General features: G+C 39.3%; 2 protein-coding genes and 1 long non-coding RNA gene across 9 annotated transcripts; 2 read left to right on the top strand and 1 right to left on the bottom strand.

Moving 5' to 3' along the window:
• Positions 1–12,331: 12,331 nt before the first annotated feature.
• On the top strand, positions 12,332–15,741 carry LOC6493543. 3 transcript variants are annotated; one of them, XM_044714700.1, is made up of 10 exons: positions 12,332–12,996; positions 13,063–13,143; positions 13,199–13,294; positions 13,354–13,446; positions 13,508–13,603; positions 13,660–13,755; positions 13,811–13,882; positions 13,943–15,216; positions 15,298–15,423; positions 15,490–15,741. In XM_044714700.1, exons 1-10 carry the CDS (start codon positions 12,489–12,491, stop codon positions 15,565–15,567), a joined length of 2,520 nt encoding a protein of 839 aa, XP_044570635.1. In that variant the 5' UTR covers positions 12,332–12,488; the 3' UTR covers positions 15,568–15,741. The 3 variants fall into 3 exon arrangements, with proteins under 3 accessions (XP_044570635.1, XP_014764435.1, XP_001957969.2); XM_014908949.3 differs by having other exon boundaries at positions 13,943–15,423; XM_001957933.4 differs by lacking the exon at positions 13,354–13,446 and having other exon boundaries at positions 13,943–15,423.
• A 1,302-nt stretch (positions 15,742–17,043) lies between these two features.
• Positions 17,044–26,029, bottom strand: LOC26515081. 5 transcript variants are annotated; one of them, XM_044714702.1, is made up of 3 exons: positions 25,004–26,029; positions 20,200–20,387; positions 17,044–20,129 (listed from the first exon to the last, which is right to left on the bottom strand). In XM_044714702.1, the coding sequence occupies exons 2-3, from the start codon at positions 20,315–20,317 to the stop codon at positions 19,390–19,392; spliced, it is 858 nt and encodes a 285-aa protein (XP_044570637.1). In that variant the 5' UTR covers positions 20,318–20,387; positions 25,004–26,029; the 3' UTR covers positions 17,044–19,389. The 5 variants fall into 5 exon arrangements, with proteins under 5 accessions (XP_044570637.1, XP_044570636.1, XP_014765697.2 ...); XM_044714701.1 differs by lacking the exon at positions 25,004–26,029 and having other exon boundaries at positions 17,044–19,837; positions 19,904–20,129; positions 20,200–22,057; XM_014910211.3 differs by lacking the exon at positions 25,004–26,029 and having other exon boundaries at positions 17,044–19,834; positions 19,904–20,129; positions 20,200–22,057.
• Positions 23,136–25,016, top strand: LOC123257108. The gene is made up of 2 exons (XR_006507052.1): positions 23,136–23,177; positions 24,477–25,016. It is a non-coding gene; the product is annotated as an uncharacterized LOC123257108 (long non-coding RNA).
• Positions 26,030–26,076: the final 47 nt, after the last annotated feature.

The raw sequence follows: 26,076 nt of genomic DNA, 5'->3' as shown, positions 1-26,076 counted from the left end.
CCAGCATTGTTTTTAATCAGCTTGTAAGAAGACTTATCTAAATTAAATCTTTTAGAAGTTTTGTTAGCAAAGTTTAAATTTCAACTAGAATTTGTATCAGACTAAGTAATAAAATAGTAATGTGTAGTTCACATTAACTTGCAACTTAATAATCCACAAAATCTCTTGCAATGATTAGTTTATCAAAATTCTGTAAAAAAAAAAAAAACTCAAAAAACTGTCTAAAATTTAAATACTTGTAAGAAATTCAAAAGGAAAGAAAAATCCTCGGCAGACAAAAGGTTGCTGGAGCCAAATAACCTTGCAACTTTTCAGCAAGAAAGGCATATGTGTCTGCCAAGAACTCGGGGACTCGGGCCAGACTGCGGGCATTAAGCCAGCAGAGCAAACAAGTTTAATCACTCTTTGATGGCCATAATTCAAATTAGGCAACTGACAAATAGGCCGGGGAAGCTGTTGCCTTTAAACGGGCTTTAAGCTGACCAAAATTTGGGTCACCATTTTCGGTGTGTGGCGACTAAAGACTAAAGATGGCGAACGCAAAATGGCGGTGGCACGGGGTGGCTTATGGAGAGACAATGGGCGCGCGTCTGGCGGAAAACGGAAGCGAGCAATGGCGAACTGCGGCCTAATGTACGGCACAGTGGGTGTGGGGGAGCAATGCGTTCTGGGTGGGTGGCTAAATGGCCTTTCCATGGGCCCGGACTCAAGCGGAAGCTTTCAATTTCAAGCTGCAATGGAGAGAAAGGGACGGGGAAGAAAGAAAGAGCGAACGGGAGGATGGGATGGCCTAGGAAGCAAGTGGCCCAGGATCACAAGGACGACAGACGAAGGACGAATAGTCTCGGACTGCAGCTCAAAGCAGAAAAAGTAATTTATTTCGTATTGCGGTTTTTAACCACATTTTCCACTTTGTACAACAGCAACGACAGCCGAAAACTGCAGCTACCATCTTCATTCCTATCTCCATGGCTATATAAATTTTCCCACAGCCCCCAGCCCACTGCTGGCCCACTGGCTGTCTCTGTCTTTTGTGCGCCGCCTGCTCCACTTTCTGCACGATAAAAAGGGCTCAAATGCGGTTCCGTTTTTCTTTTGCCGTACGTCGCCTCCTTTTCAGCACATTCCCAGGCATTTCTTTTTAGCCTCGCACAAAATTTCACCGTTCAAATTGCATTTGACCTGGCCAACAAAAAAAAAAATGGAAGCACAAAAACTGCAAAAATTGAACATAAAATCACACGAAAAAAAAACAACTACAAAAAAGAAAGAAGAAAAGTGGCTAAGAGGTATTTTCTATTTCTGTTTCCCCTCTTCAGTATTTTTTGTTGGCCACTTTTTTGCACCTTGCCACGCAAATTGCATTACCATGAAGTTATGAGCGACAAGTGTGCGAATGTGAATCTCGGGGTGGGCGATGGAGAACAGAGTCCTGCCTGCCTGCTGCCTGCCGGCTGCCAGGGCGCTAAGCAAGATCTATGTATTTCCGGGGGCTTATTTGGTATGCACCGCAAGGCCAGAGACAAGTTGTTTATTGTGCTGTTTTTCAAACCATAACTGATGGCACTTTCTCATCCCCCAACCCACCCCCCAGAGCGCGTCCTGTCAATTACAGTTACAGCGAAGGGAAGCTGAAAGTTATAGATGCGATTTGCATTTTGGGGTCATGGCTAAAGTCTACATTACCAGGATAATTTCAGAAGTAATTTTGATCATTATTTGCTTTACCTTACTCTCTGAAGGTTCTAGTTCTTTAACACAAAGGTTCTTCAAACTTCTTCAAGGTTCTTAAGTCTAAAAAGATTGTTTTCACAGGTTCCCATTTTGAAATCTTGCCCTGAAACTTAAAATTAAATATATGAAATCATGAATCTTTAACAGAAAGATAGATTTATTTAAAAGATTAAAGAATAAGTTCAATATCAAAGATATCCTTAAATATTTTATGAATTAAATTCTCTCTAACTCAAAGGATTGTCTAATTTTTCCAGTCGCCAGTTCGATTGTTTCAACACCAAGAACAAAACAAAAATTAACGGAAGAAGTGGAAAAAACAAATTATTTCCCAGGATAATTACATTTGGGCCATGTAGGAGACAAGAACAACAAGGCAAACGGAAACAAATGAAGAAAACATTGCAGCAAGAAAACAAACAGCACCAGCGTCGGAAAATCAAACAAAAAACGCCGTCGAAAGCCTGCAATGAGTAGAGGGTCGGGGTGGGAGTGGGAGTGGAGGTCAAATGAAAATGAAAAGAAAAACGGAAAATGAAAATGAAAATGGTGGAGGCGGCAGAGAAGTGCCATTGATTACAGAGCGAGCTCGAGGAGCTCTCGGTTGAGAGGAGCCTTTGCCATCGAGCCGTTTAATGTTAGCAGTTAGCAGCAAAGTGGAGCGCAGCGACTGCAACTTAAGCGCCATCAAAATCGCAACCACCCCGCCCCTCAGGGGAGTGGAAAAGCAAATTCAATTGCCACTGACACGGATGCTGAAGCCAAAACAGAGCCAAGCTTGGCTAAAATGGCTGAGATGCTATGAAGTGGGATCCTGATCGATTTCACGCTCCAAACAGACCTCCAGACGTGCTCGGGGGCATCTGGTAGCTGGTTGCATTGTTGCACCTGCTTTTTGGCTTTCAGGTTTTGGCCATGGTTATACTCTCTAAATTGTGTCCCAGGCACTGCATTACTTTGGCCTGAGTAGTAATTCTGCTCCAGATTGTTTTGATTAGCAACACCTTTTCGGTGTATTATATCCGGTCGAAGTAGGTCACCTAAGGGTATCTGAAGTGTTAAAAAATATTGAGAACCATGTGGTTCTTTAGGGGCAGAAACGGATACATTTTGAGGCCTTTAATTCAATACAAATATAAAAAATAGACCAAGTTTAAATTGCATCCGAAATCCCAGAAACTTAGCTCCTTGAAATTAAACTCCCACACCACAAAAAAGGCCACAAATCAACGCAATACACCATGGCCGAAATCTTTGTTGGACTTGGCTAAATTAAGTAAATGCAAATTTGTGTTTTTCTTATCAAAAAAGGATTCCCCCAGCAAAACAATGGCCGCAAAATGGAGGGAATCCTTTTGAATCCTCTGCACAAAAAGCCCAACACAGGATGCAGGTGCGAGGGGCGGAGTTCAAGTCGAAAATGGCCCCCCCGGTCTCTCCACTTTTCTCTAAAAATATTTGCATATTAATGCAGGCATATTGCGTATACGTACCGTGTTTTTGTGTGGACCTCTTATTTCGCTGTGTGTATGTGTGTGTATTTTATGTTGGTGTGAAAGGCTGACCCCTTTAGCCTTTGCCGCTGTTGTTGTTGTTCATTCTCGTGGCACTCGTGCAGACAGTTCAAACATTTACATACAAAAGTAAAAAGCAAAATAAAAGTAAAAAGCAACCGAAAAGGATAAAGGATAAAGGCAACGCATCTGCACTAGGGATGTGAAGCATTTTGGGTGGAGTGTCACGACTTAGTGACCGTGACAGACTGGGAAGATGATGCCCAGGATGCCCATGATGCCCAGGATGACTCGTATCCAATAATTCACACGTTAAGTGTGCAAAGGCCCGAGAGTAAGATTTCTCAAATTTCAATTTTAAATTGATTGACGCCAAGAACACAAAATTGGGTCAGCCGGTGACAGGACATGCGAGGACCTTCTTCAGTTACTAATTTGTCTGAGACGTGACTTTAGGGCTCTTCCCTCGATAAAATCACAGACTCGGATAATCCTCTGCCGGCCATCTCCAGTGCGAATCGTTCGTGTGGTTGTGTCCCTTTTGGCATATCCTTTTGTAAATTGTTACATTTTCGCACGTGTGAATGTTTTTTCCTTTTCTTTCTTTTTTTTTTTTGTTGTTGTGTGTTACCTGTGTTGGACCTTTGCCTAATGTGTGCGAATGTGTGTGTGTGTGTGAGTGACTGCGAGCGAGTGTAAATTGAGGAGCTTTGGCTGTGCCCAGCTCTTTCCATTTCTCCACTTTTGCATCTCCAGGTATGTGTGTGTATCCTTGTGCGGCACGTTGGCCATTAGGACACTGGCCTGAAAATGTATTTTCATGTGTTTTAATGGACTTTTCGGGTTAAGTCGGATATCATTTTTCCTTTTGCGAAAGCCGAAATGGAACTCACCTTAATTGGTTAGGCCTTTGGAATGGAATTAGAGAGGATTAGCTAAAAATAAAATGAGTGGCCTAGCTAGAAGATATAATTGACAAATTTAAGATGAGAAACTTCAAACGGAAATATAAAAATCAATTTAAATTTCATTCTTCACTAGCCTACATAAAGATACTCACCATTACCAAAAATTTCATTACGTATACGCATTGTTGACTCTTGAAAAAAATTCTTGATTAAAAATAAAAAACAGCCTTTTCAAAAGTTCCACCTTTGACTTCAAAATCTATAAAATAAAATCATATTCTACCCTAGCTCATTGGATGAATAAAACATGGTATTTTTCACATAAAACATTGTAATATTACTTTACTCAAGGAGGAATCAACGAAAAAATAAAATCTGTATTTATTTGGTATAAGATGGTAGTTGAAAATATTCGAATTTCCATAAAGTGGAGCCGAGCACTATTGAAGGGTAGTGCCATGGGCAAATATGCAAACCAACTACTGAGTCCCCAGACGGAAACTGCTTGCCTATGCAAATTAAAAAACCGAACAACCCGAACAAATCAAGCGTCCCGAACAAGGATACGCTCTCAGGACGAACTTTAATGGCAAGCCTCTCAGTGGAATATGCACGACCAGATGAAAGTCAACTCGGTAAAAAATTGAGGCCCTAGTTCATACCGCTCGCTTACCCACAGGTATTATTGGAGAAGATAAAAAAAACAACAAAAAATAAATGAACAAAGGAACGAGCTGGAGTACCATCATAAAAGTAAACTAATTAAAATGTAATGAATTCGAAAAGTTCTTCGGCATTCGAGGCCATAATTCACCATTAATGCAGCCAACAGAATTCACTTGCAGCTGTGGCAGCTATTTTTGTACGCTTTCTGAGCTGAATTTACGGCCACAGTAAAAGTCATGGAAATAATCCTAAATTCGAGTGATAAAAATGTGTATGAGTCACACACATAACATAGTGGAATGGCATAATGTCGTGCTCAAATTTTAAACAGCCATCGCATTTATTTATGCGTGTTAATGTCCCATTTTATATCCTGCTGGGCGTGTCTCGGCTTCAAAACAATCGACTGTCAACGCCCAACAGTCCCATAAATTCATATCCGGAATAAAATTTCAATATTCAATAACATTATTTTTTGGCAATCAATTGGCAAACATTTTGTCAGCCCATGCATGTGACACATTGCCAATTGGCTAAGAAATTTATTTTCCAAAGGACTCAGAGTCCTTTAACATTCCTTGTTTTGTTATCATTAAGCTCTGTAAATAAAGTTTACTATAATTAAAGATAAATTGGATTTAATTCTTAAAGTGCGTTGCATATCCTGATGTGCGTTAACTACGTTTGTTGTTAATTATGGGAGGGGGCACTTTCGCTTTGATTTATCCATCTAATGATAAATGTGCGAACCGGCACACATGCCCGAATTATGCCCTGTGGTCGACGGTCGACAACTTTGCTCGTTTGCGGTCTGCAGCAATATTATAAATAATTAATTTAACCAGCCAGCTCAGCTCTCGGGTGCCTCGAGCAAGTTGTGATAATTATTTTGCCAGCTTACAGGCGGAGTGTAAACAACCAGATGCCAGCCCACATGGCCAAGTTTAAATTGGTTATTTTTATGGCCAATCTAGTTGAGAGGATTTAAAGTCTAAAATAACAAGATCAATTTCGGGAAACTCTGAGGTGTTTGATTTGCAGCATATGCAGGTTAAAGTGAAAAGTTTTATTTGAATTGATTTTGCTTATTCAGGTCATATAGTAGACGCTTTCTAAGGTTATACCAGGCACTTTGACCATTTCGATTTAGAATTTCTTTTTCCACTTTTTGCTGCCAACACTTTTTAATCAATTTCCAGCTTGATAAATATTTTCTTGGACAATTGCAAAGTTGTTGCTCAAGGCAACTGCAACACTTGAATTTCATTTTTCTTCTTGGCCATTTCATTCTATGGCTCACACTTTTTGGCCTTCTTTTCCCTCCAGTATTTTTTGTAGTTTTTTCCTTTTTTGTTGGTTTTGTGCTGTTTCTACTGCAGCAGCCTTGCCACCACAACATCCAGCTAATCCAGACGATCTGAGTGAGCTGGCACTTTCCGAGTGCCGCAGCCTCTTTGGCATCCCCATCCCTATACCTTTCTCCTGTTTCTTTTTCCCAGAAAAGATGACATTTGGGATGGCAAAACGTATATCAGAGATGCTGGTGGAGGGAGCTGAAGGTAGGAGCATATTCCCCATGACACTTTTTTGCACACTATGTGGGAGGAACAAAAAGCACAAGTATCCAAAGCGGAGAAATAAAAATTCTACCCACTGCACAGAATGTGATAAACTATGACAGTGTTCTTTGGGCTCGAGTTCATTGGATCATTTTTGGGGGTTGAGCAAAGGTTTCTGGAGGTTACTTCCTAGATAGGAGCGTAGATAGTAGACAATTGCTGTGAATTTGTCACGTTTCTCTTTGGACTGACGTTGCGACTCTGTAGGCTTTAAGAAGACTAACATATTTATTCAGTTAATTATTTAGTTTGCAATACTAGAGCTGATGTACTTGACATTCCGCCTTAAACTCCCAGAATTTGAATCTTAAGCACGAGATATATAGCTTCTTAACGTTTATAATCCCTCTTCACACAAATAGCTTCATGGACTTCATTATTTGTCTCGACTATTGCATTGCATGCTCAGAATTTCAAGGATCCTGTGTGGGTTAGTTGGAGTCGCATTTCAATGGGCCACAATTGATAGGTTTGGGCCTCAAAGCCTCCCATCGGCCCCCGCTCACCCAGTCGGTCCATGAAGAGGCCAAACTAAGCGGTTCCTAATTTTCCATTGCCTGCTCTCGGGCGTTGAAGCAAATTGTAATACAATTAGCGTCATTTACATGGCATTTTGCAACGCAGTCAGGACTCCCTCCTCCTGCCTTCCTGCACTCGCACATTCGCATTTCCAGCTCCTGTCTGGGCACGAGTGTGTGCGAAATCAGCTTACACCGCAAAACCTTGAAACGCCTTGGGGGCAACCACCCCCTTACGCATAATGGAGAGCCCTCCCTTGGCATTTTCCATGCCCCTATGCGTTGTGGCGTTTAAATCAGCTGTTAGCTTATTAAATAATTATGTCCTTGGAGGCAAGTGTTAAGCTCCATTGATCACTTCCAAATTGGATTTGGATTATATTCTATACAGGTAAACAATAATTACTCATCCTTGCTAAAGGTTTATTGCTTAGGAACTTAATTCTAAGGTTATTTGAATTTTTTACGACCCTAATCCGAAACACCAAGCCAAACTACTGCGAGTGAGCAGGAATTTAACTCTCATCACTTTGGCTTAAAGTGTTTGGCTTACTGGACATAAAAAATATATGCACTTACGTCCACTGACCACCGACATGGGGCATGCAGTACTTGGAGGCGGCAGCTGCAAGGATCCAGCAAGGATGCCGACTCATTGCGGTGCGGTGCGATGCGGTGTGGTGCGGTGCGGTGACTGACGAGAAGTCCTCGTTACTGTTAATCCTTCATTCTCACATGGCATTAGGGCACATCTGGCCCGGAGGAAGCCCTAAAGCGGCCAAATTGCAGTCCAGCCTGTCACACAAAAGGCGATGCAGATGCTCCGAAAAAATGCTCATAGAGTATGAGAATGTGTGAGGATAAACAAAAACCGAATTAGTCGTGAAAGGCAGAGTGGCAAAACATTTATTTTTCTTTTTGGTGATTTTTTTTGGCCCTTTGCTTTTACCAAGCTTCTCAGTTCTTGCCTTGTGCTTTTGGCCGAAAAGCCACAAAACCTCAACGGCTTTCAGGCTCGGACAGCTGCTGTTCACTTTCCCCGCACACTGGCATTACTTTCCAGTCAAATAGAGTGTCTCCCTTCAAAAAAAAAGGACCATCATGAATACCCTGCTCCCCCAAGAAAAAAAACCTAATTTAATTAGAAAGTAAGAAAATTTATAAGGAGTTTTTTTTTAAAGCTAATAAGAGTATCCCCTTCTGTTTGGCAATCCAATCAAAATCACATCAAATACCAAAACTCCCGCAAAGTTTGAGCTTGTGTTTATGCAAATGGTTTGAAACTAATTTAAGGTTGCCATGACAGCCGAAAATTAATTCAAATTGAGTGATCACCATAAAGCCGACGAGAACAACAACAACAACATCCGCAAAGGCCTTAGTTTTCATCACGCACGGACACCGGACAAAGGACACCGGCCAGAGGACACAGGACACTGGGTAGCGAGGACAATACTGCATGGACCACGAACCACAATCCAATGCCGGTCTAATATATGCCGCAATATATATTCCATAATATATTCAATTGTTTGGCCCAGACCGGCACTCACAGATGGAGTTACCAGTTACCAGTGCTGGTCGGTTAGAGGTCACCTGGTTCAGTGGGTCAGGTGGGGTCACGTAAACAAGAGGAGCACAGCATGAGGCATAAATAAAACACATCATTCAAAAATTCAGCGCTATTATTCTATTTTATGGCATTCAGTTGACTGCACTTAAGCACTCAAAGGATTAAAATGCTTTTATTGCCGGAAAATGCAGGAAAAAGTTTAAAGGCATGGCATTTTTTAATCGTATAATTAAGGACATAATAGGGCTACAATAGATTATGAAATGATCGAAGGTAACATTACAGGAAATAGTATTCATGCCACAACCCAAATATACAACTGCAGACAAACAAACTATTTTCACAAGACGAATTATTCCTTTTGTCGTCAAAGCACATCAATCCCTCACATGACAGGACCTGTCTATCCAAGGGCTCGTCACTAGACATTATTGATTTCGGCCAAACGAACTGTACCCGGAGTGTCAAAATGAACTTAACTGTTGCTATTGGCCAGCTGCTCGTCGCTGCTCCCATCGCTCCATAGAAGGACGTAGCCTGACATCTTCCAGGAAACATTTGTCAGGGAGTCTGATTCTGTTTCGGATTCTGTGTCTGCCTCTGTGCCTGGCCAGCCATTTGTGTCACGCACAGAGCAGCGGCAGGACCTGCGACAGTTTCGGTTTCACAAACCCAAGGCTGCGATGAGGTATCCCTGGAATCCCGCCCAGCTGGCCGATGATAATCAGTCAAGCTATTGAGCCTCCGTGACTTTTGTCATCATCATGGAGGGCGAGCGCTCTATGGCTGTCTATGTGTTTCCTCTACTAGTACTTCAGCTCACCGGTCACGTCAGCCGAAAGTCGCTATTTTTGTTTGATTTATTTACCTGAATTCGGCAACTGTTAACTGTCATCTCCGGGTCAGCCATTCGGTCATTATGCCGACGTCCTGGCCCTGACGATGCTGATGATGATGATGATGATGTCGCCAGCCATGTGTGTGCATTTGAAACGGAATTTGGGCAGCAGGAACAGCAGGATATATAGCAGCAGCTGTGTCTATGTTGTGGACTTGTTTTTGCCATTGGTCGCCACTTTCCACTTGCCACACGCATGCCAAAAATTTCTAAGCGTCATGCCCCACTGACTGTACCGAAGGGACATCAGGTGAGCGAGTGAGTGAGTGAGTGGCTGGGTGAGAGAGTGATTTTTTTGCGCTGTCCAGTGTCTTGGTTATCCACTGACATGCATGTGGGTTTTGTGGCTTTACGTACCACACGGCGAATGCGTGTTGTCGTCTATTTGTTATGCTCTTTTAGGGCGCAAATTCAATTTGTTTCCTAACCTCACCGGCCGCAGATGTTTGTTTATTCAACAAACACCCCAGTAACCCACCCATAGACAACAACCATCTGGGAGATCAATCCTGTGCTGGACATGCATTTTAAAAGCGTCCCGAGGATCCAGACTTTTAAGTGAATTACAGGGAATCGCCAATAATCCACCCAACTGAATTTATGAGCCAAAAGCAAAGTTGATGAATTTTTTTTTATTAATTGGCACGTTCCGTCTGCATAATGCCTCTGTAAATTAAGTATCCGCCATATGTTGCCATGGGAAGTTACTGGCGTTCATTTGCATGAAGAGAACCAACTGTCTACGCTCGCCACTGATTGCTGCAACAAATTTTAAAGTTAATAAAATAAAGAAGGGAAGCCAACGTTTAGAAGAATGCGAAGAATATATACACTCCAGTAGTATAGCTCTATATCTGAGAGAAATTCGGAGACTGATTGGAAGACACCTAAGTTTAGTAACTAAGACAGTAGTGATTGTTTGTATTTTGTTCATTTAGAAATGAAAAGGGTATAACAAATAACCGTAGCAAGTTCATCAAAGAAAGGCAACGCAAATTGCATTTTGCTGGGCGCTTAACTTTGGCTTCGACTCCTTGGCAGCAGCAATTCTGCATAATTTAGTCGGAGCATTTTGCAAACAATGCAATGCCAATGCCACTCTGCTGTTGAAAAAGTTGATTCACTTGCAGGCGTCGGCAACTTGCAAGTTTTTCGCTGATGCTCGTTAATGTTTGGCCGGCTTTCTGTTTGGCCCATTTTGGCCCGTTCGCCTGCGGACATCAGTGTTTCATTACCAACTAAAGCAACGGAAAACGGCAAACAGAAACAACAGCCTCGAAAGAAAAAGGAGCAGCAGGAGCAACAACTATAAAAGCAACATCCTTTGGGCGTCCTTAGCTCGTTGTCACTGTTGCGACTGTTTCGAGCCATTTGCGAGGTTTGTCTGGCCATTTTTGTTTGCTCGTTATGAGTTTTGCCAATTTGTTGCCTTGCTTGCAGTTTCCAGCAGCATCAGTAGCAGCAGCAACAGCAGCCATTGTCTTCTGGCTGCTGGCACTCTCATTTAAAATGTCTTCAAGTTTCTGATGTAAAACTTTTCCATCGCCCAATGTTTGTTTAAAATTATTTTTAATGACTTGTCATTCCTGCCAATTTGCTGCACTTTGTTGCCTTGCATAATTGTCTGCGCCATTGATTCTCTGAAATGTTGACAAGTTCTTAAACAAACAATTAGGTCAATGAAATAATCTACCGAGAAAACAGGGTCGGACACTTTGGGATGAGCTTGAAAAATGATACCTTAGCCCAGGGTTTTGCGTTCAATTTGTTCAGTCAGGGCAGCAAATTGCGGCAGGCAGCCTTGGATCAGGAAAGGACTAAAGACTGCTGGCGTAAAAAGCCAGCTTCATAGTTTTCCAGGTAACTTTCTGCTCACATTTTCCACATTAGTCAGCATTAAAAATTTATTTGCTTTGAGTAGATTACACGCACCCACCACAACATTACGGCGGCGGGTGGGGCTCGGCAGGAAACGGCTTCTAAAGTTTTCCTTTCATTTTTTTTATAGTTCATATTCCCTTCAAACCCACAACCCAGCAAGATGGCTGGAAGAAAAAAAAAGCGTGTAAAAATCTGCAAGAAAAATGCACAATGCCTCAGACTTGCGGTTGGGGATAATACTGGGACGAGGAGGATCTAGAGTCTAGAAGGTAGTAGGAACTGGTTGATAAAACAAATGAGCTGACTGCAAATTAAGTGCCGCTGCCAGTTTCACTTTGCTGCAGCAACTACTTTAAACAAACTTAAACTGCGGCAAACTAAGGGAGCCATTCGAAAAGAGTTCTCTGGACATACAGCTAATGTTCTAAGAGCCTAAAGACTGCATAAAATAATTTCTCAGTATAAAAATTTTACCTTCCACTCAATGTAAACAAGTGTTCTCTAAAGTAAATATAATATATCATTTTCTCTGAGCGAATAATAAAAATAAAAAATAATGACAATTTCAAGTAACAGCGGAAAACTAAGGGAGCCATTTGAAAAAAGTTCTCTGGACATTTCTCAGTACAAAAAGATTACTTTTACACTCAATGTAAACAAGCGTTCTCTCAACTAAATATATACAATTACACTTTAAATTATGGAAAAAAAATCTTTATTTTATTTTCAACTTAATCCTAATACCAATTTTAAGATAAGTCTCAAGCTGCAACTGCTACTGAATTAGGGAGCAGCAATTGTGTACGTGGTGTAAATGTAGGCATAGGACTTGCTACTGTGGATATGTCACTATACATAAATATGTATGTTTCAATAATAAAAAAATAAGCAATGCAAATAAACAAGATGATAAGACTTATAGCAACCACATACATGAGTTTTATAAATTATAACTTATCGGTAGCTCGGTAGCTTATCGCATCGGTAGCTCTTCTCTCTTCTGTAGAATCGCAAAAGCTCCGCATGTTGCTCAGTAACATATTTCGATCAGTTCGAGTCGGACGTGTTTAAAAGCCGGTTTAAATCCGAGTAATACATAAAAATCAATGTTTATTGGAACGGATCGTGCGAAAATCGTTGTCGTAAAAATATAGAAATTTAAGAATACTTTCAAAACATGACCACTATAATGAGTCTCAGCCATTTCGAGCTATTTCGGATACTCGATTACATGAAGTGGAACTGCGAAAGGCAGCATAGTCTGGAAGCAGTCCCTTTGGTGAAGTATTTGGATATTTTCAACTTTGCTGCCAGCTGCAGGAGATTCCGTCGCATCGTTTTGGACTGGTCCGAAGATATATACTATCAGCTGGGGATTGATCCCTTACAGAAGAATCTTCATAAGCACCTGACAGTTCCATTCAATGAAATTCATTCAATTCGTAAAAGAACCACCAAAAAGGGGAAAGAAAACTTTATTGATATTTACATTTCTGCCATGATGAAGGAGTTGACTCTTAAATCCATCGAAATGACCTACAAGCCACAAGAAAATATAATGAATCACGATGAAATATTTGAAAAGCTCTTAAAAGCGGTACGAGGCGAAGAGACACGTAGGCAGTTCAGCGTTTTGAATCAGAATGCCTTAAAAAACCTTGGGGACCTCCTATTATCAAATACAGGCAATAAAATTTTATTTTCATTATTTATTTTCTCTGATAAATATTATATTATTATTTTTAATATAGACATCGATGGTCATGGCGATTCCTTTGTTTTTAATGATGACAAAACTCTCAAAGTCAAAGAACTGATTTTAGATATAGCAGGTAACTAAGTATAATTTAAAATAGAAAAATATATTTATAAAAATTGTAATTTCAGAGCTTGATCTTGAAAAAAAGACAAATTCAAAGAATAAAGTCATTGTAGATTCACAAAATATTCAAAGACTTAATGGAATTCTAAGTGAAATTAAAGGTAAATATAATTTATGAACAAGTTCTGAGTTTTTATGTTTAATACTGTTAACATTCCAGATTGTGAGCTTCGTCGCAGTGACGACAGAAAAGAATTTATAATTCTGAGTCGAGAAATAATTCTAAAAATTATAGTTATTACGGAAATTAAAGGTTGATACATTACCTTAATAAATATTTATATTTAACACCTATTTTTTTTTTAACAATTTAGACCGTGGAAGATGGGACAGTATTAATCGCATGGAATATGAACCCGTTGATTCAAAACAAAAGGCAAAAATCAATAGGATATTTATGGATATTTCAGGTAGCTGAAATATGAATCCCAATTCTGGCTTATTCTGAAATTTATTTTAATTTTAGACTGTGTTACTTTGGTGGATGATTTCAGAAATAATTTTCGGATCCTAAAATCAAGCATTTTCCCTCAAGTCAAGCAGATATTTATGGACCTAACAGGCAAATTATAAGGCGAATTGTACTGAATATTTAAAACTAATTTTTTGTATTGCAGAGAAAAAGGATGTAATAATTATGGAGCCCAAAAATATACCCAAATTCAAAGAGGTCACCGTAAACATATCTGGTAATTCTGGAATGTTTGAGAACTTTTGATTATATTGATTATAATTTTTACACTTTCCAGATCGTAGAATAAGTGATCTGGGGCTCTTTCGACACATTTCCAAACTGAATTTAACTGCTTCCTTCGAAATAGCCGACCTGGTGGAGTTCTGCAAACAAAATCAGGGTCTGGTATCATTGGATATAAACGTTTCTAGCTTCGCAGATCACAGAAAATTGTCGGAAATTGTTGGTCATTGTCCTCTGTTGAAGCAACTAAAGTTTGTCCTGAACGATAATGCCGGGGACAACGACTATGTCCGCCTGGCCAATCTAGATAGGTTGCAGCAGTTGGAGATCGTCAAGCCACCCAGTCATGCATACATTATAGAGGACGACGAAGGGTTCATATCGAAAAGACCTCGAATTGAGAACGAAATCGAAGCTCTCAGTGAAGGCATAAATCAATCTTTCGAATCAAATGTTGCTGTGCACGAACTTCTTAAAGCTATATCGGTAAAGAAAAGGTCTTTACTCGCCAATTTGACTTTGAAATTTAATGTTGAGGATGAAATACTCCAGACCATCGCCAAAATAAAAAGCATCAGGATTTTGGAGTGCGGGATATGCGATGTTAAGAGCATAAATCATCTAAAGGATAGCCCAGTCCTAAAACGATTAGTCTTACTCAACAAAGGACATCTGATTTCCGATGATATTGTACATTTCGTAAAGAAACAAGTAAAAGTCTCAAACCTGGACACTGAAATTACTCTATATTTCAATACATTTCTCCGTCCCCACATATCGGGCCACCTTTATATTGAAACTAAATGTGCGGATATTTATAGGAATGCTATTGCAGAACCCCTCTTAAACATTGAGAACTTACAACGCATATATCTGAGTGACGATCTTATTCAATTAAGGGGATCATGTTTTATCAAGGGATTATTGGAGAACGGTATTCAATTAATAAGTAAAGATTGCGAAATGATCTTGGAGCCAATCGAAAGGGCACTCGCAGTGGTGACAAATTTTGAGGTACTACTCCCAGAAGTCGAAAATTTGAAATCATTTTACTATGGCACAAGTTATCCATCTGACATCATTCTTCACCAACTTTGTGCGGGCCATTCCAAGACTTTGGAAGAAATCGATATAAGCATCCATCAGATCATATTTGATATGGGAAAAGAGGCATGGCTTAATGAAGCACAAGTAAAGATCCTGGCATCTTTTACCTGCCTAAAACATATAACTTTTGGACTTAAACAATTAAAAAACATTCAAAACTTATTCAATTTGACGAATCTGGAAAAGATAGAGATCCTATCCGAGCATAATCCCAAATTTGTAAGCTTTTCCCGATTCCTCACTCCCATTCTGCAAAAATGTAAAAAATTAAATTACCTGGAAATTAAAATTGTTTCGCAGGGCTTAACCCGAAAATTTTTAATTAGTCTTCAACATATGGTGTTAAAAGAAAGGCAATCGGAATCCGAAAATCCTTTAGAAGTGTGTTTAATCCTAAGGCCCATGCCAGTCTTAACAGAGAATCAGGTTTGTAACACCAAAAAACTAAACTCCTTAGTCCATTTTTAACAATATTTTCTTCCATTACTTCAGAAAAAGCTAATAAAACGCCCCTTCGAAGGAATGACTCTCACCATTAAGATACATGAAGATGATTACTTATTTGATTAAACATTTTATTTATTACCTGTTTAGTAATAGTCTTAGTGGAATATTCATTAAATTCAATTCGTTATATAAAATAGTCACAGGTGCTTATTGTCAGAAAATGCCATTCAGGGGAATTTGAGATCTAATGCAGCTTAAGTAATAAATTAATAATTACATTTGAGACTATGGAATAAGCTTTTACTTTGAGTTCTTGTCTTAAATGCATTTTAAAGACATAGAGAAACAGAAACTGTCAGTTGACATTTTTAAGCCCTAACCAATAAATAAAAAAATGGAACGTTTAATAGACAACAGCTGGCACTTGGCATTAGATAATGCCACATTCATTGAACGTGCCTAGAGGCCATTTGCATTGCGTATACGCAGTGTGTGCTGTTTGTGTGGCGTGAGTGGCAATGTGCAAATTAAGCAGCATCGAACGGTCTCTGTTTTATTTACGCAACTGAAAACCCGTTGAAACTGAAATGCACACACACCCGGCGAGAGACAATGACTGGTAAATAATTTAGGCCGAGTGCATTAGTGCCTGTTCCATTGGCAAACGGGACACATTGGCATAATTTGTCAGCTGTCGGGTAATTTGTGAGACTGTAGCTAATTAAATATTCCAGCACATACATGCATATATAGGAAATCTGTAAAGTTGTTGAGTGCCGTGCAAATATACAGTCCTGGCTCAAATCGAAAGCCAATCCTAATGCAGATCTCGGTGAGACCAATGTAAATAACCGCCCAGAAAACACAAAGAACTCAGAGCCAGGCAATCAGAGCCAGGTCGCTTCTATCCACTTTTAATCAGGCAATGCCAATGGACACACCGACTTCTTGCCGCTCAGGATTTGGTTTTGTGGCTTTCACCCATGAATTGGGGTTCGAATTGAATCCACAAATATGTTTTAAAATAATGAAAATCAGATAATCAGCATTCCGTTAGCATGCCGCCACACTCGCATTCCTGAATTTAAAATCAAAGTCCTTGTTTTTTACTCTGCCGCTCCTTTGAAAGTCACGCCAGCCGATATTCAAATTGGTAACCGAAACCCGGTCATACATCGCATTCTCATCTCCGGCCAGGATAATCTTTATTGTTTCACAGTTCAGTGACACAAATTTTCAATCGCAATTGAATGAATTCTCACATTTCGGGTGCGGCTTTTCCATTTCCAAACGCACAATCAGAGAGATAAAAGTGGCGGGAAATTCAGTAAAAAACAAAAAATATGCAGAAATACTATATATTTATATTGAAAAGCCGAGGGCATGGCCTATAAAATGCATTCATATATCCGCCTTTACGGCTCTCGCTCTCGAAAGCCTGTGCATTTATTTTAATCAAGGCTATAGAGGTCAACATGCCTTGTCTGGTATTTATTTAAAGGCATACGTCCAAGTTTATTAAAACACATTACGCAAAAGAGCAGCGCTAATTATGTTTTTAATTTAACAAAAAAAAATCTATATATCAACATATATGTATGTTTAACATCCCTCAAGCCAGGCGTAAATATTTGCGTTGTTAATTACAAAATGCATGGCGAAGAATTATGAACTCATATTTGTCGGTTCGCTGAATTAATGTATTAATTGGAGCGTTAAAGTCGGTAAGTGAACTTCACGTTGGCTTCAATGAGTTCAATTTAAGCATATTGAAAAAATATGATATTGTAAAATATACATGCCCTAAGCATCATTATTTTATCCACGCAAATCCCTTTCAAACACATTCAATTAAATGGTGCGTTTTGGCCCGACATCTGAAGAGCGACCCAATTATGGACCTTTCTGTGCAGCCAATTAGCCACTTTGCCCGGGACCTAACAGGTGAGAGAGGTCGGGTTGCCACACCTGAAGCCCTGTGCCCGAAACTTCAAACCGCCACTTTGGCATCGCCGGCGGCTGTAAACCAATTACTTCAAGTCCCAGAAGAAGGTCTCGTGTCACCCTTGTCAATTAATTGGATTATTTATGAGTGGGTGTATGACCAAATCACAGCCACCGAGATACTCGACTCAGGATGTGTGCGTGTGTAGACGGTCTTCAATTAATTCGCAACATATTGACAACTATCAGCAAAGCTCTTAAATTAAAAAAGGGTCAATTAATCGCTTTACAGCTGTTAAATGCATCCACGAACAAGGCCATTGAATTAATGACAACCAAAAAACTGCCCATTAACCTTTTTTCCGCCATATTTGCACTCATTAATTTTATAGAAAATTACGCATACGCGTTGAATTTTTAATAAGCTAACAAAAATGCACAAAGCACTTGGTTAAAAAAGTAGAAGTCAGAACATGAATTGAACTATATTTAATGTAGTAAAAAATCAAAGTAAATTTTTAGCTTGTCGGCAAACAAATGAAAGACTTGGAGACAGCGGCTCAAAGTCAATCATTGGTTTCAAAGTCCTGGGTGTGTGCAATGTCCTTTGGCAAGTGCACCTCCTTCTGGCACACTGCCATTGAAATCTCCCTCAGATGTCTGCTCCCGGTGAACTGAAAGTCTTCCAACAATGACATTAAGAACTACCATCAATGTCTTTTTGTTGTCGAGGAAACCCCAGGCTGTCAGGGCGGACAGGATATGTTCTGGGTTTTACAAAACCTTAGTTAGAACAGGATGCGACACTGACGTCTTCGTCGTGTTCGATGAGTGTCAACAAGTTGAGCAAGTTTTAATTGAAACACTTCGACAAGAAGTTCTGCATCTTGGCACGAAATTTGCACAACATTTTAAAAGGTTTCGAAATATCCAATTACACAATTGCCTGATGGTTGTCGGTCTAGTTCAAGAAGCCAGTCAAGAAGCCAAAGGATTTCCAAAAACTTTGACTATTCGACACTTGAGGGCGAAGCTGACAAAGGTCATGCTTCTCTTTGTCAAACAATGCAATTACTCTGGTAAGTAATCAAACAACTGGCGCCTGGCAATCACTTTACTGCACTCACAGCACAACTTAGTTTATGTCATACTCTACTCGTCTTAAAGTCAAATATCACTGACCAAAATTATCTCCATCAGCTGTACCCTGATATTGCCATCATTAGCTTAAACTTTTTATGAAAGACACATTTTCAAATGGAAAACTAGAATGTCATAAATTGAAAAGTTTAACCAACAAACAGTCGGCGGGAATCTAAAATAGAAACAATCATTTCCGTCGCTCGTCCCTCAAAGGACACAATGGATGTCGCGTGGCCGCTTCCTGCCCAGAAACTTATTCTCCTTTCGCCATATTTATCTGTGTGTCCCACTTCCGCCCTGGCTTGACGGCTTTGTGGCCGCACTTGATGTATTTCCGTTGCCGGGAGTTTCCATTTTGTTTCCCTCCCACTCCTTGCGCCTTTGTCGGTACAAATATAAATTAAAATAAAAAATAATACAGCCCAACAGCTAAACACATTTTATGTATTTGAATTTTATATATGTTGAGGGGCCTTTTCTAATTATAAATTGCTTTCGTGCTATAGGTGGAAAATAAGCCAAATTGTTTCTGACACATTTCATTAACAGTTCGGAGTTTGGAGCATAATTGAAAATTCTGCTTCACCAAGCACCGTATTTTTACTTTTAACGATTTTTTTTAGCCCTCAGGCCCAGATGTGTGGGCGAAACATAAATAAACCATTTCTTTAAAGAGCCTGTAGGATTTGCTGCATACCTTGCATGAAAAAATTTCACTAAATTAATGATGAAGCTTAAGTTTAAAAATATAAATATACATTTATTCATTTTGATTATGACTTATTTGTTTCTGTTTTGTTTTTGGGAGAACTGGAACCAGCCAGAAGAATTATAAAGAATGTATTCTTTTCGCATTAACTAAATTAATGCCAACAGTTCTGTGGCTGTCATTGAACGTAGCAATACATTTTTTCTATCCAACGAGGTGGATTTGAACTCCCTCAGTGCATCCTCAGTATAAACTCCGTGAATCAAAAGTGTTAATTTATTTGTTGGCTCGTTTGGCGCCAAGACCTCGTCCACTCGTTCTATGAATTTTGGAGTAATATTGTTATCCAAAATCCGAAGAAAGCGAAGATTTTGGCAGGAATAAATTACATTCAAGTACAAATACGATATATCCTCGGAACTTATGTGGGATAACCGGAGAATCTCCAAGGATGTGAGGTTACGGAGGTGTTGCACACAAGCGGGACTTGAAAAATGGCAATCCAATTTCTTTAGCGATGTTATTTTGGCCAGGGCTTCAGCCTCGGTTTCAGCTATTAAATGACCTTTGATTTTGAGGGCTTCCAGGGTCCGTCTGCTGGCCAGAAAATTGAAAATCTCAATCAAGGACCTGCTAGGATTCCATTTTGGATAGCAAACTAACCGACTTGTCCGCCAAGATCGGTCTATCTCAAAGCTCAGGTCCTGAAGATGCGGCAAATGGTCCAAAACATCTCTTAGATAGAGGCTACCAACTTCAGAGGATAAATGAAGGGTCCGCAAATTCGTCATTGAAGCGCAGCAACGACGCAGGATACGAGACGGCAGCTCCACATCTATGGAGATGAACTCCAATTTATGGAACATCCCCAGACGTTTTGTTCCCTGCCCTTGGAAAGTTTAGATCGCTTATATTATAAAGCATTTTATGGAAATATTATATATAATTTTTATACTTACTTGGCGTACTAATGTGCATCTGCTTCAAATTAGGCAAGTGCCTTAGAGCCGTAAGTAAGTTCCCAGTTATCGGATGTTGATTTGTCTGTCGTATCTTCACTGACTCAAGCTTTTGCATTCTTTGTACGAGATCACAGAATTTAATAAGGCTGTTTTTACTTTCAAGATTATAAAGCGACTGAAAAGAACTAACCAGATCATCAACAAAAATTGTAAGACCTTTTATGTTACTGGCAACTAGGCTCATTAAAACTAATTCCTTTTCCTCTACATCGCCAACAATTGAAACTTTGGTGTATTTATTTCGGGCCCAGATGCCAAACACTTCTCGAAATCTTGAGCACGTTTGGGAGAAACTAATATGTTCTCTGAAATTCGAATAGTCCAAAATCATCTCCAGGCAGTATTCGTTCAAATGCATGAATCCGCGATCTTTCATTCTTATGATCGTCATTGCACTACTGTTAAGAGGAGCCCCGAAAATGGTCGTGATACTCCAATGAGTTTCCTTTTAAAACTGTTTTTATTTCTTACAATTCTCTTACAAGAAACATACATGAAAATCTTAAATCTATTTAAAACTACTTATCAACGGACTGCTCGCTGACCTGCTATGTGGCCCTTTCTTAAGTGCTTCAAGTGCACCACATATGGTAAATATTCGGTTCGACTGCAGGAGATCGTCTTTCAAACCATGCTGTTAATCACTTATTCACATGGGTCCGATCTCCTACATTCTATGTTTGGAATTCTTATCGTGTTCAATGCTTGAACAACTACTAATGAAAAAATATTACCAACTCTTTCCGTTTTGCGAAAAGATTAGATAAGATATCTTATCACTAAAATTATTGCTGACAGCGTTATAATCGAAGGACACTGAACAAAATCTCTTTCTATTCGATTATGCTCATTGGCATTTATATTATTTTATTCTCTGTGTTCCTTACCTCTTGGGGGGAAACAACAGAGGACTACGATATTTAAACTGAGCTCTTTTTTACTCAGATCGCAGCCTTATTTTTTAGCTACCTTGGGCTGAGAATTTTTAATTTTTCTGCAGCCACTTCTAGGTGCCAGTTTTTTAAACCTGAGTCTCTTACCACAGGGGGGAAAACTTCAGGGTGTCTCGATGGACCAAATGTTAAGAGGAGCCCCGAAAATGGTCGTGATACTCCAATGAGTTTCGTTTTAAAACTGTTTTTATTTCTTACAATTCTCTTACAAGAAACATACATGAAAATCTTAAATCTATTTAAAACTACTTATCAACGGACTGCTCGCTGACCTGCTATGTGGCCCTTTCTTAAGTGCTTCAAGTGCACCACATATGGTAAATATTCGGTTCGACTGCAGGAGATCGTCTTTCAAACCATGCTGTTAATCACTTATTCACATGGGTCCGATCTCCTACATTCTATGCTTGGAATTCTTATCGTGTTCAATGCTTGAACAACTACTAATGAAAAAATATTACCAACTCTTTCCGTTTTGCGAAAAGATTAGATAAGATATCTTATCACTAAAATTATTGCTGACAGCGTTATAATCGAAGGACACTGAACAAAATCTCTTTCTATTCGATTATGCTCATTGGCATTTATATTATTTTATTCTCTGTGTTCCTTACCTCTTGGGGGGAAACAACAGAGGACTACGATATTTAAACTGAGCTCTTTTTTACTCAGATCGCAGCCTTATTTTTTAGCTACCTTGGGCTGAGAATTTTTAATTTTTCTGCAGCCACTTCTAGGTGCCAGTTTTTTAAACCTGAGTCTCTTACCACAGGGGGGAAAACTTCAGGGTGTCTCGATGGACCAAATGTTAAGAGGAGCCCCGAAAATGGTCGTGATACTCCAATGAGTTTCGTTTTAAAACTGTTTTTATTTCTTACAATTCTCTTACAAGAAACATACATGAAAATCTTAAATCTATTTAAAACTACTTATCAACGGACTGCTCGCTGACCTGCTATGTGGCCCTTTCTTAAGTGCTTCAAGTGCACCACATATGGTAAATATTCGGTTCGACTGCAGGAGATCGTCTTTCAAACCATGCTGTTAATCACTTATTCACATGGGTCCGATCTCCTACATTCTATGTTTGGAATTCTTATCGTGTTCAATGCTTGAACAACTACTAATGAAAAAATATTACCAACTCTTTCCGTTTTGCGAAAAGATTAGATAAGATATCTTATCACTAAAATTATTGCTGACAGCGTTATAATCGAAGGACACTGAACAAAATCTCACAGTTGTATGACCAATATTTAAACTTTAATATAAAGGTCAAATTTACTTCTATAATAATCTGTTAGGATCATAAACTACATACTCTCATATTTAAGAAAATAAAGAAACACAAATTTGTATCCATTTACTCATATATAATATAAAAAATAATGTAAAATAAAAAAAATATATAAATAATGAATCACACAAGTAGTAATCTTAAATAGATAATATTTCCCTTTAAAAAAACTACTTTGACTTCGGAAGAAGTGTTCTGCAACATTATCCAATTGCCTGGTTTTCCAACTTAAATGTTTAATATCTACACTTAACGGGCATTTTAAAATTCTATAAATATTAAAAAATATCAACAGGCCAGGACATACATCCTTACAGTCAGGAACATATGTATGTTTTTGTGGCACACACACGCACACTCAGCTGGAAGCATTAACTTTTATTGGCACGGCACTACTACTGACCTACTTTATATAAAACCGAGATGGCTCAACGCTCTCACAGCTCGCACCTGCTGACAGCCCCAACACATACTGTAGATGTTATACAATATATATGATATATGATATATATATATAGGTATATATGGGAAATACAAATACAAGGGCTACATGGAGGAAAAGCCGTGCTCAGCAGGCGTGCTTTGATCTATGGCCCTACTGCCAGGCATTTTCCTTTTACCTTTTCCGCGAAGAACTCCGCCAGCCGCAGCTGTAAAACTTTTCAGTAATTTCTTTACCTTGGCCGTTAATTAAATTAAAACAGCAAGGGTTCCAGCTTCTAGGAGACTAAGAGACCCATCCACAAATTGCCACAGAGTTCGAATGAATATTAAATTGAATCAGATTTGGGCTTTGCACCCTTTACTTACTCAGATTTCCTTACAGATTCCAAATCTTTGAAATCAAAACCTATTGCTGTCCAGTTTTTAAGATCTATAGAAGATACATATATACTTTTTATTGTAGCTATATTCCTTCCCAAAAGTGCTACCACAAATTTTTATTGAGAGCCAGAAATCAGCTTAGGAAGAATATTTTTTCTTAAAGTTTATTCCCATGGAATCGCTATCTTATGAATATTTCACAGCAACGCCCCCAACAAAGTGTGGCGGCAAGAAACAATTTTAAATAATTCAAAGCCAGAATAAAATCAGGAGGATGAGCAGAGCAGGAGGTCGAGTATCTGGCGGATACATGCGAATACGATGGCAATGGATAATAGTGTCTTGCAGTCAAAGTGCGTGTATGCAGGGAATTACCAAGTGTTGTTGTCAACACAAGACCTCGAACTACCCAAACACTCACGTCTGGATGTGCTAGATGTCCTGCAGGAGGCGCTCAAAGCGCTGGCACTACAAAGGACTTATGTAAAGTGAAAGTGTGCGCGGGCGTGTCATAAGAACAGCATACATTTCTATATGTCCACCCACTCCTGATCCCAAACACTCTTGTTTGGGCGATTGTCTGTGCGACAATAAACGAACTTACACATGCGAGAAATGCGTTGGGCAAGGAAAACGACCGGAAAGGCATACATAAATAAGTTTCCGGATTAAACGCACACCTCCTGTGTCCTGTATCCTGAGTTGCCTCTCTCCTCAGTTGTGTATGCTGTGTCCTGTGTCCTGCGACGTCGCATTCTGGGACAAACGGACATCGTCGCAAGTTTCGGTGCAATAAAAACGAAATGAAACCGGGTTGCCCAAAAACAACATGAATAAGCCAATCTGAACTCATATTTGGAAGATTTTCATCACGCACATGAAGAACAGATGTGGGTTCATTTAGGTTAAGAACTTTTCAACCAAAATAACTCTTTTTCTTTAAGTCGTTAGCTTTAATGTCAAGCAATACAAATATTTAATTCTAAGTACGAAAAGATTTTGATTTAGTAGATTATTATGGTAAGGAGAACACAGCTTATTCCTTCATCTTCGTGCACATAAAGCATTTTGTTTTAGGCATTTTATTTACGCTGTTTATTTGTTATTTCGCCACGACGATATATCATTTTTATTTGCAGAAATGTCCCCGCACGTGGTCCACATTCGCATTCAATATTCAAGAGTCTCAGCAAATTACTTGAACCCTTTTCATGGCCCGTCGGATGCCCCAGAAGGCTTTAAGTCATTTGTCAAAATGCGTAAAAAACAGCTAACGGGGGCAGGACGGGCAGCAGTTTCACTTTCACACTTTCTTACTTATGCAAATGTTGTCATCTCATTTGCTCGTCAGAGACAACAGAAACGGATAAAAGAAGGATAAAATACATAATACAATATCAGAGGTCCTGCCTGGCGGCAAGGACACACACCAAGCACATGGCCTGTCATCTTTGTCGCACATTCGGATCCTGTGACCCCGTCTGATTAAATTACTCAAATTTTTCGCAAGGGCGACATGCGGTGACAGATCATTGAATCGAAAACTAACATCCATCCTGGTGTGTAAGCAAAAATCACAAAAATGTCAAACAAAAAAATCAATTTGCGAACACAAAACGTAAAATAACTCGATACTAAATAAATGCTAAAGGTCACTATAATTTACCTGTCTTACCTGATCCTTGGCTCGTTTTTTTTATCGTCGAAAGGGAAATGGATAAGTTCTTACATTCAACCAACCGAATTTAATGGCTCCAATTTGCGTCAATTTTCCCGAAAGTTTCCAATAAAAAGCCGAGACAACTAAGCTCATTAAAACTAATTCCTTTTCCTCTACATCGCCAACAATTGAAACTTTGGTGTACTTATTTCGGGCCCAGATGCCAAACACTTCTCGAAATCTTGAGCATGTTTGGGAGAAACTAATATGTTCTCTGAAATTCGAATAGTCCAAAATCATCTCCAGGCAGTTTTCGTTCAAATGCATGAATCCGCGATCTTTCATTCTGATGATCGTCATTGCACCACTAATGATAAAATATTAGCAACTCGTTCCCTTTTGCGAAAAGATAAGATAAGATATCTTATCACTAAAATTATCGCTTACACCGTTATGATCGAAGGGCACTGAACAAAATCTCACAGTTGTATGACCAATATTTAAACTTTAATATAAAGGTCAAATGTACTTCCATAATAATTTTATAGGATAATAAACTATATACTCTATCCATCCTGGTGTGTAAGCAAAAATCACAAAAATGTCAAACAAAAAAATCAATTTGCGAACACAAAACGTAAAATAACTCGATACTAAATAAATGCTAAAGGTCACTATAATTTACCTGTCTTACCTGATCCTTGGCTCGTTTTTTTTATCGTCGAAAGGGAAATGGATAAGTTCTTACATTCAACCAACCGAATTTAATGGCTCCAATTTGCGTCAATTTTCCCGAAAGTTTCCAATAAAAAGCCGAGACAAGGGAAAAAGGCTATCTGCGATGTACCAGCTCGAACGAATAGCTCGAACGTTCCTCCTAATTGTATCTCTGAGCTGGCGAATTTATGGTCGCAACTATTAAATGTTCCAGCTCGAGGTCCTCCGGCACGGCTATTTTATGGCCCAAGCTTGGCCAGAAAAATGAGGCCAGGCTGTGGCCAAGGCAGTGCCCACCTCTCTTTTCTCGAAGGTTAGTCGTTCAGCCAGGCCAGCACATTATAAAAAATTCAATTATAAGC

Source organism: Drosophila ananassae, chromosome 2R (genome assembly GCF_017639315.1).
Source record: "Drosophila ananassae strain 14024-0371.13 chromosome 2R, ASM1763931v2, whole genome shotgun sequence".
Taxonomy (NCBI): domain Eukaryota; kingdom Metazoa; phylum Arthropoda; class Insecta; order Diptera; family Drosophilidae; genus Drosophila; species Drosophila ananassae.
Note: the sequence above shows the minus strand (reverse complement) of the source record. Positions and strands in the feature narration are given on the sequence as shown.

Coding starts and splice junctions, on each gene's coding strand:
- LOC6493543 (XM_014908949.3), top strand. CDS start 12,489: ATGACCACTATAATGAGTCTCAGCCATTTCGAGCTATTTCGGATACTC. Junction 12,997..13,062: donor CCTCCTATTATCAAATACAG/GCAATAAAATTT, acceptor TTTTTAATATAG/ACATCGATGGTCATGGCGAT. Junction 13,447..13,507: donor AGTTATTACGGAAATTAAAG/GTTGATACATTA, acceptor TTAACAATTTAG/ACCGTGGAAGATGGGACAGT.
- LOC26515081 (XM_032454793.2), bottom strand. CDS start 20,653: ATGACGATCATAAGAATGAAAGATCGCGGATTCATGCATTTGAACGAA. Junction 20,130..20,199: donor GATGCACATTAGTACGCCAA/GTAAGTATAAAA, acceptor AAACTTTCCAAG/GGCAGGGAACAAAACGTCTG.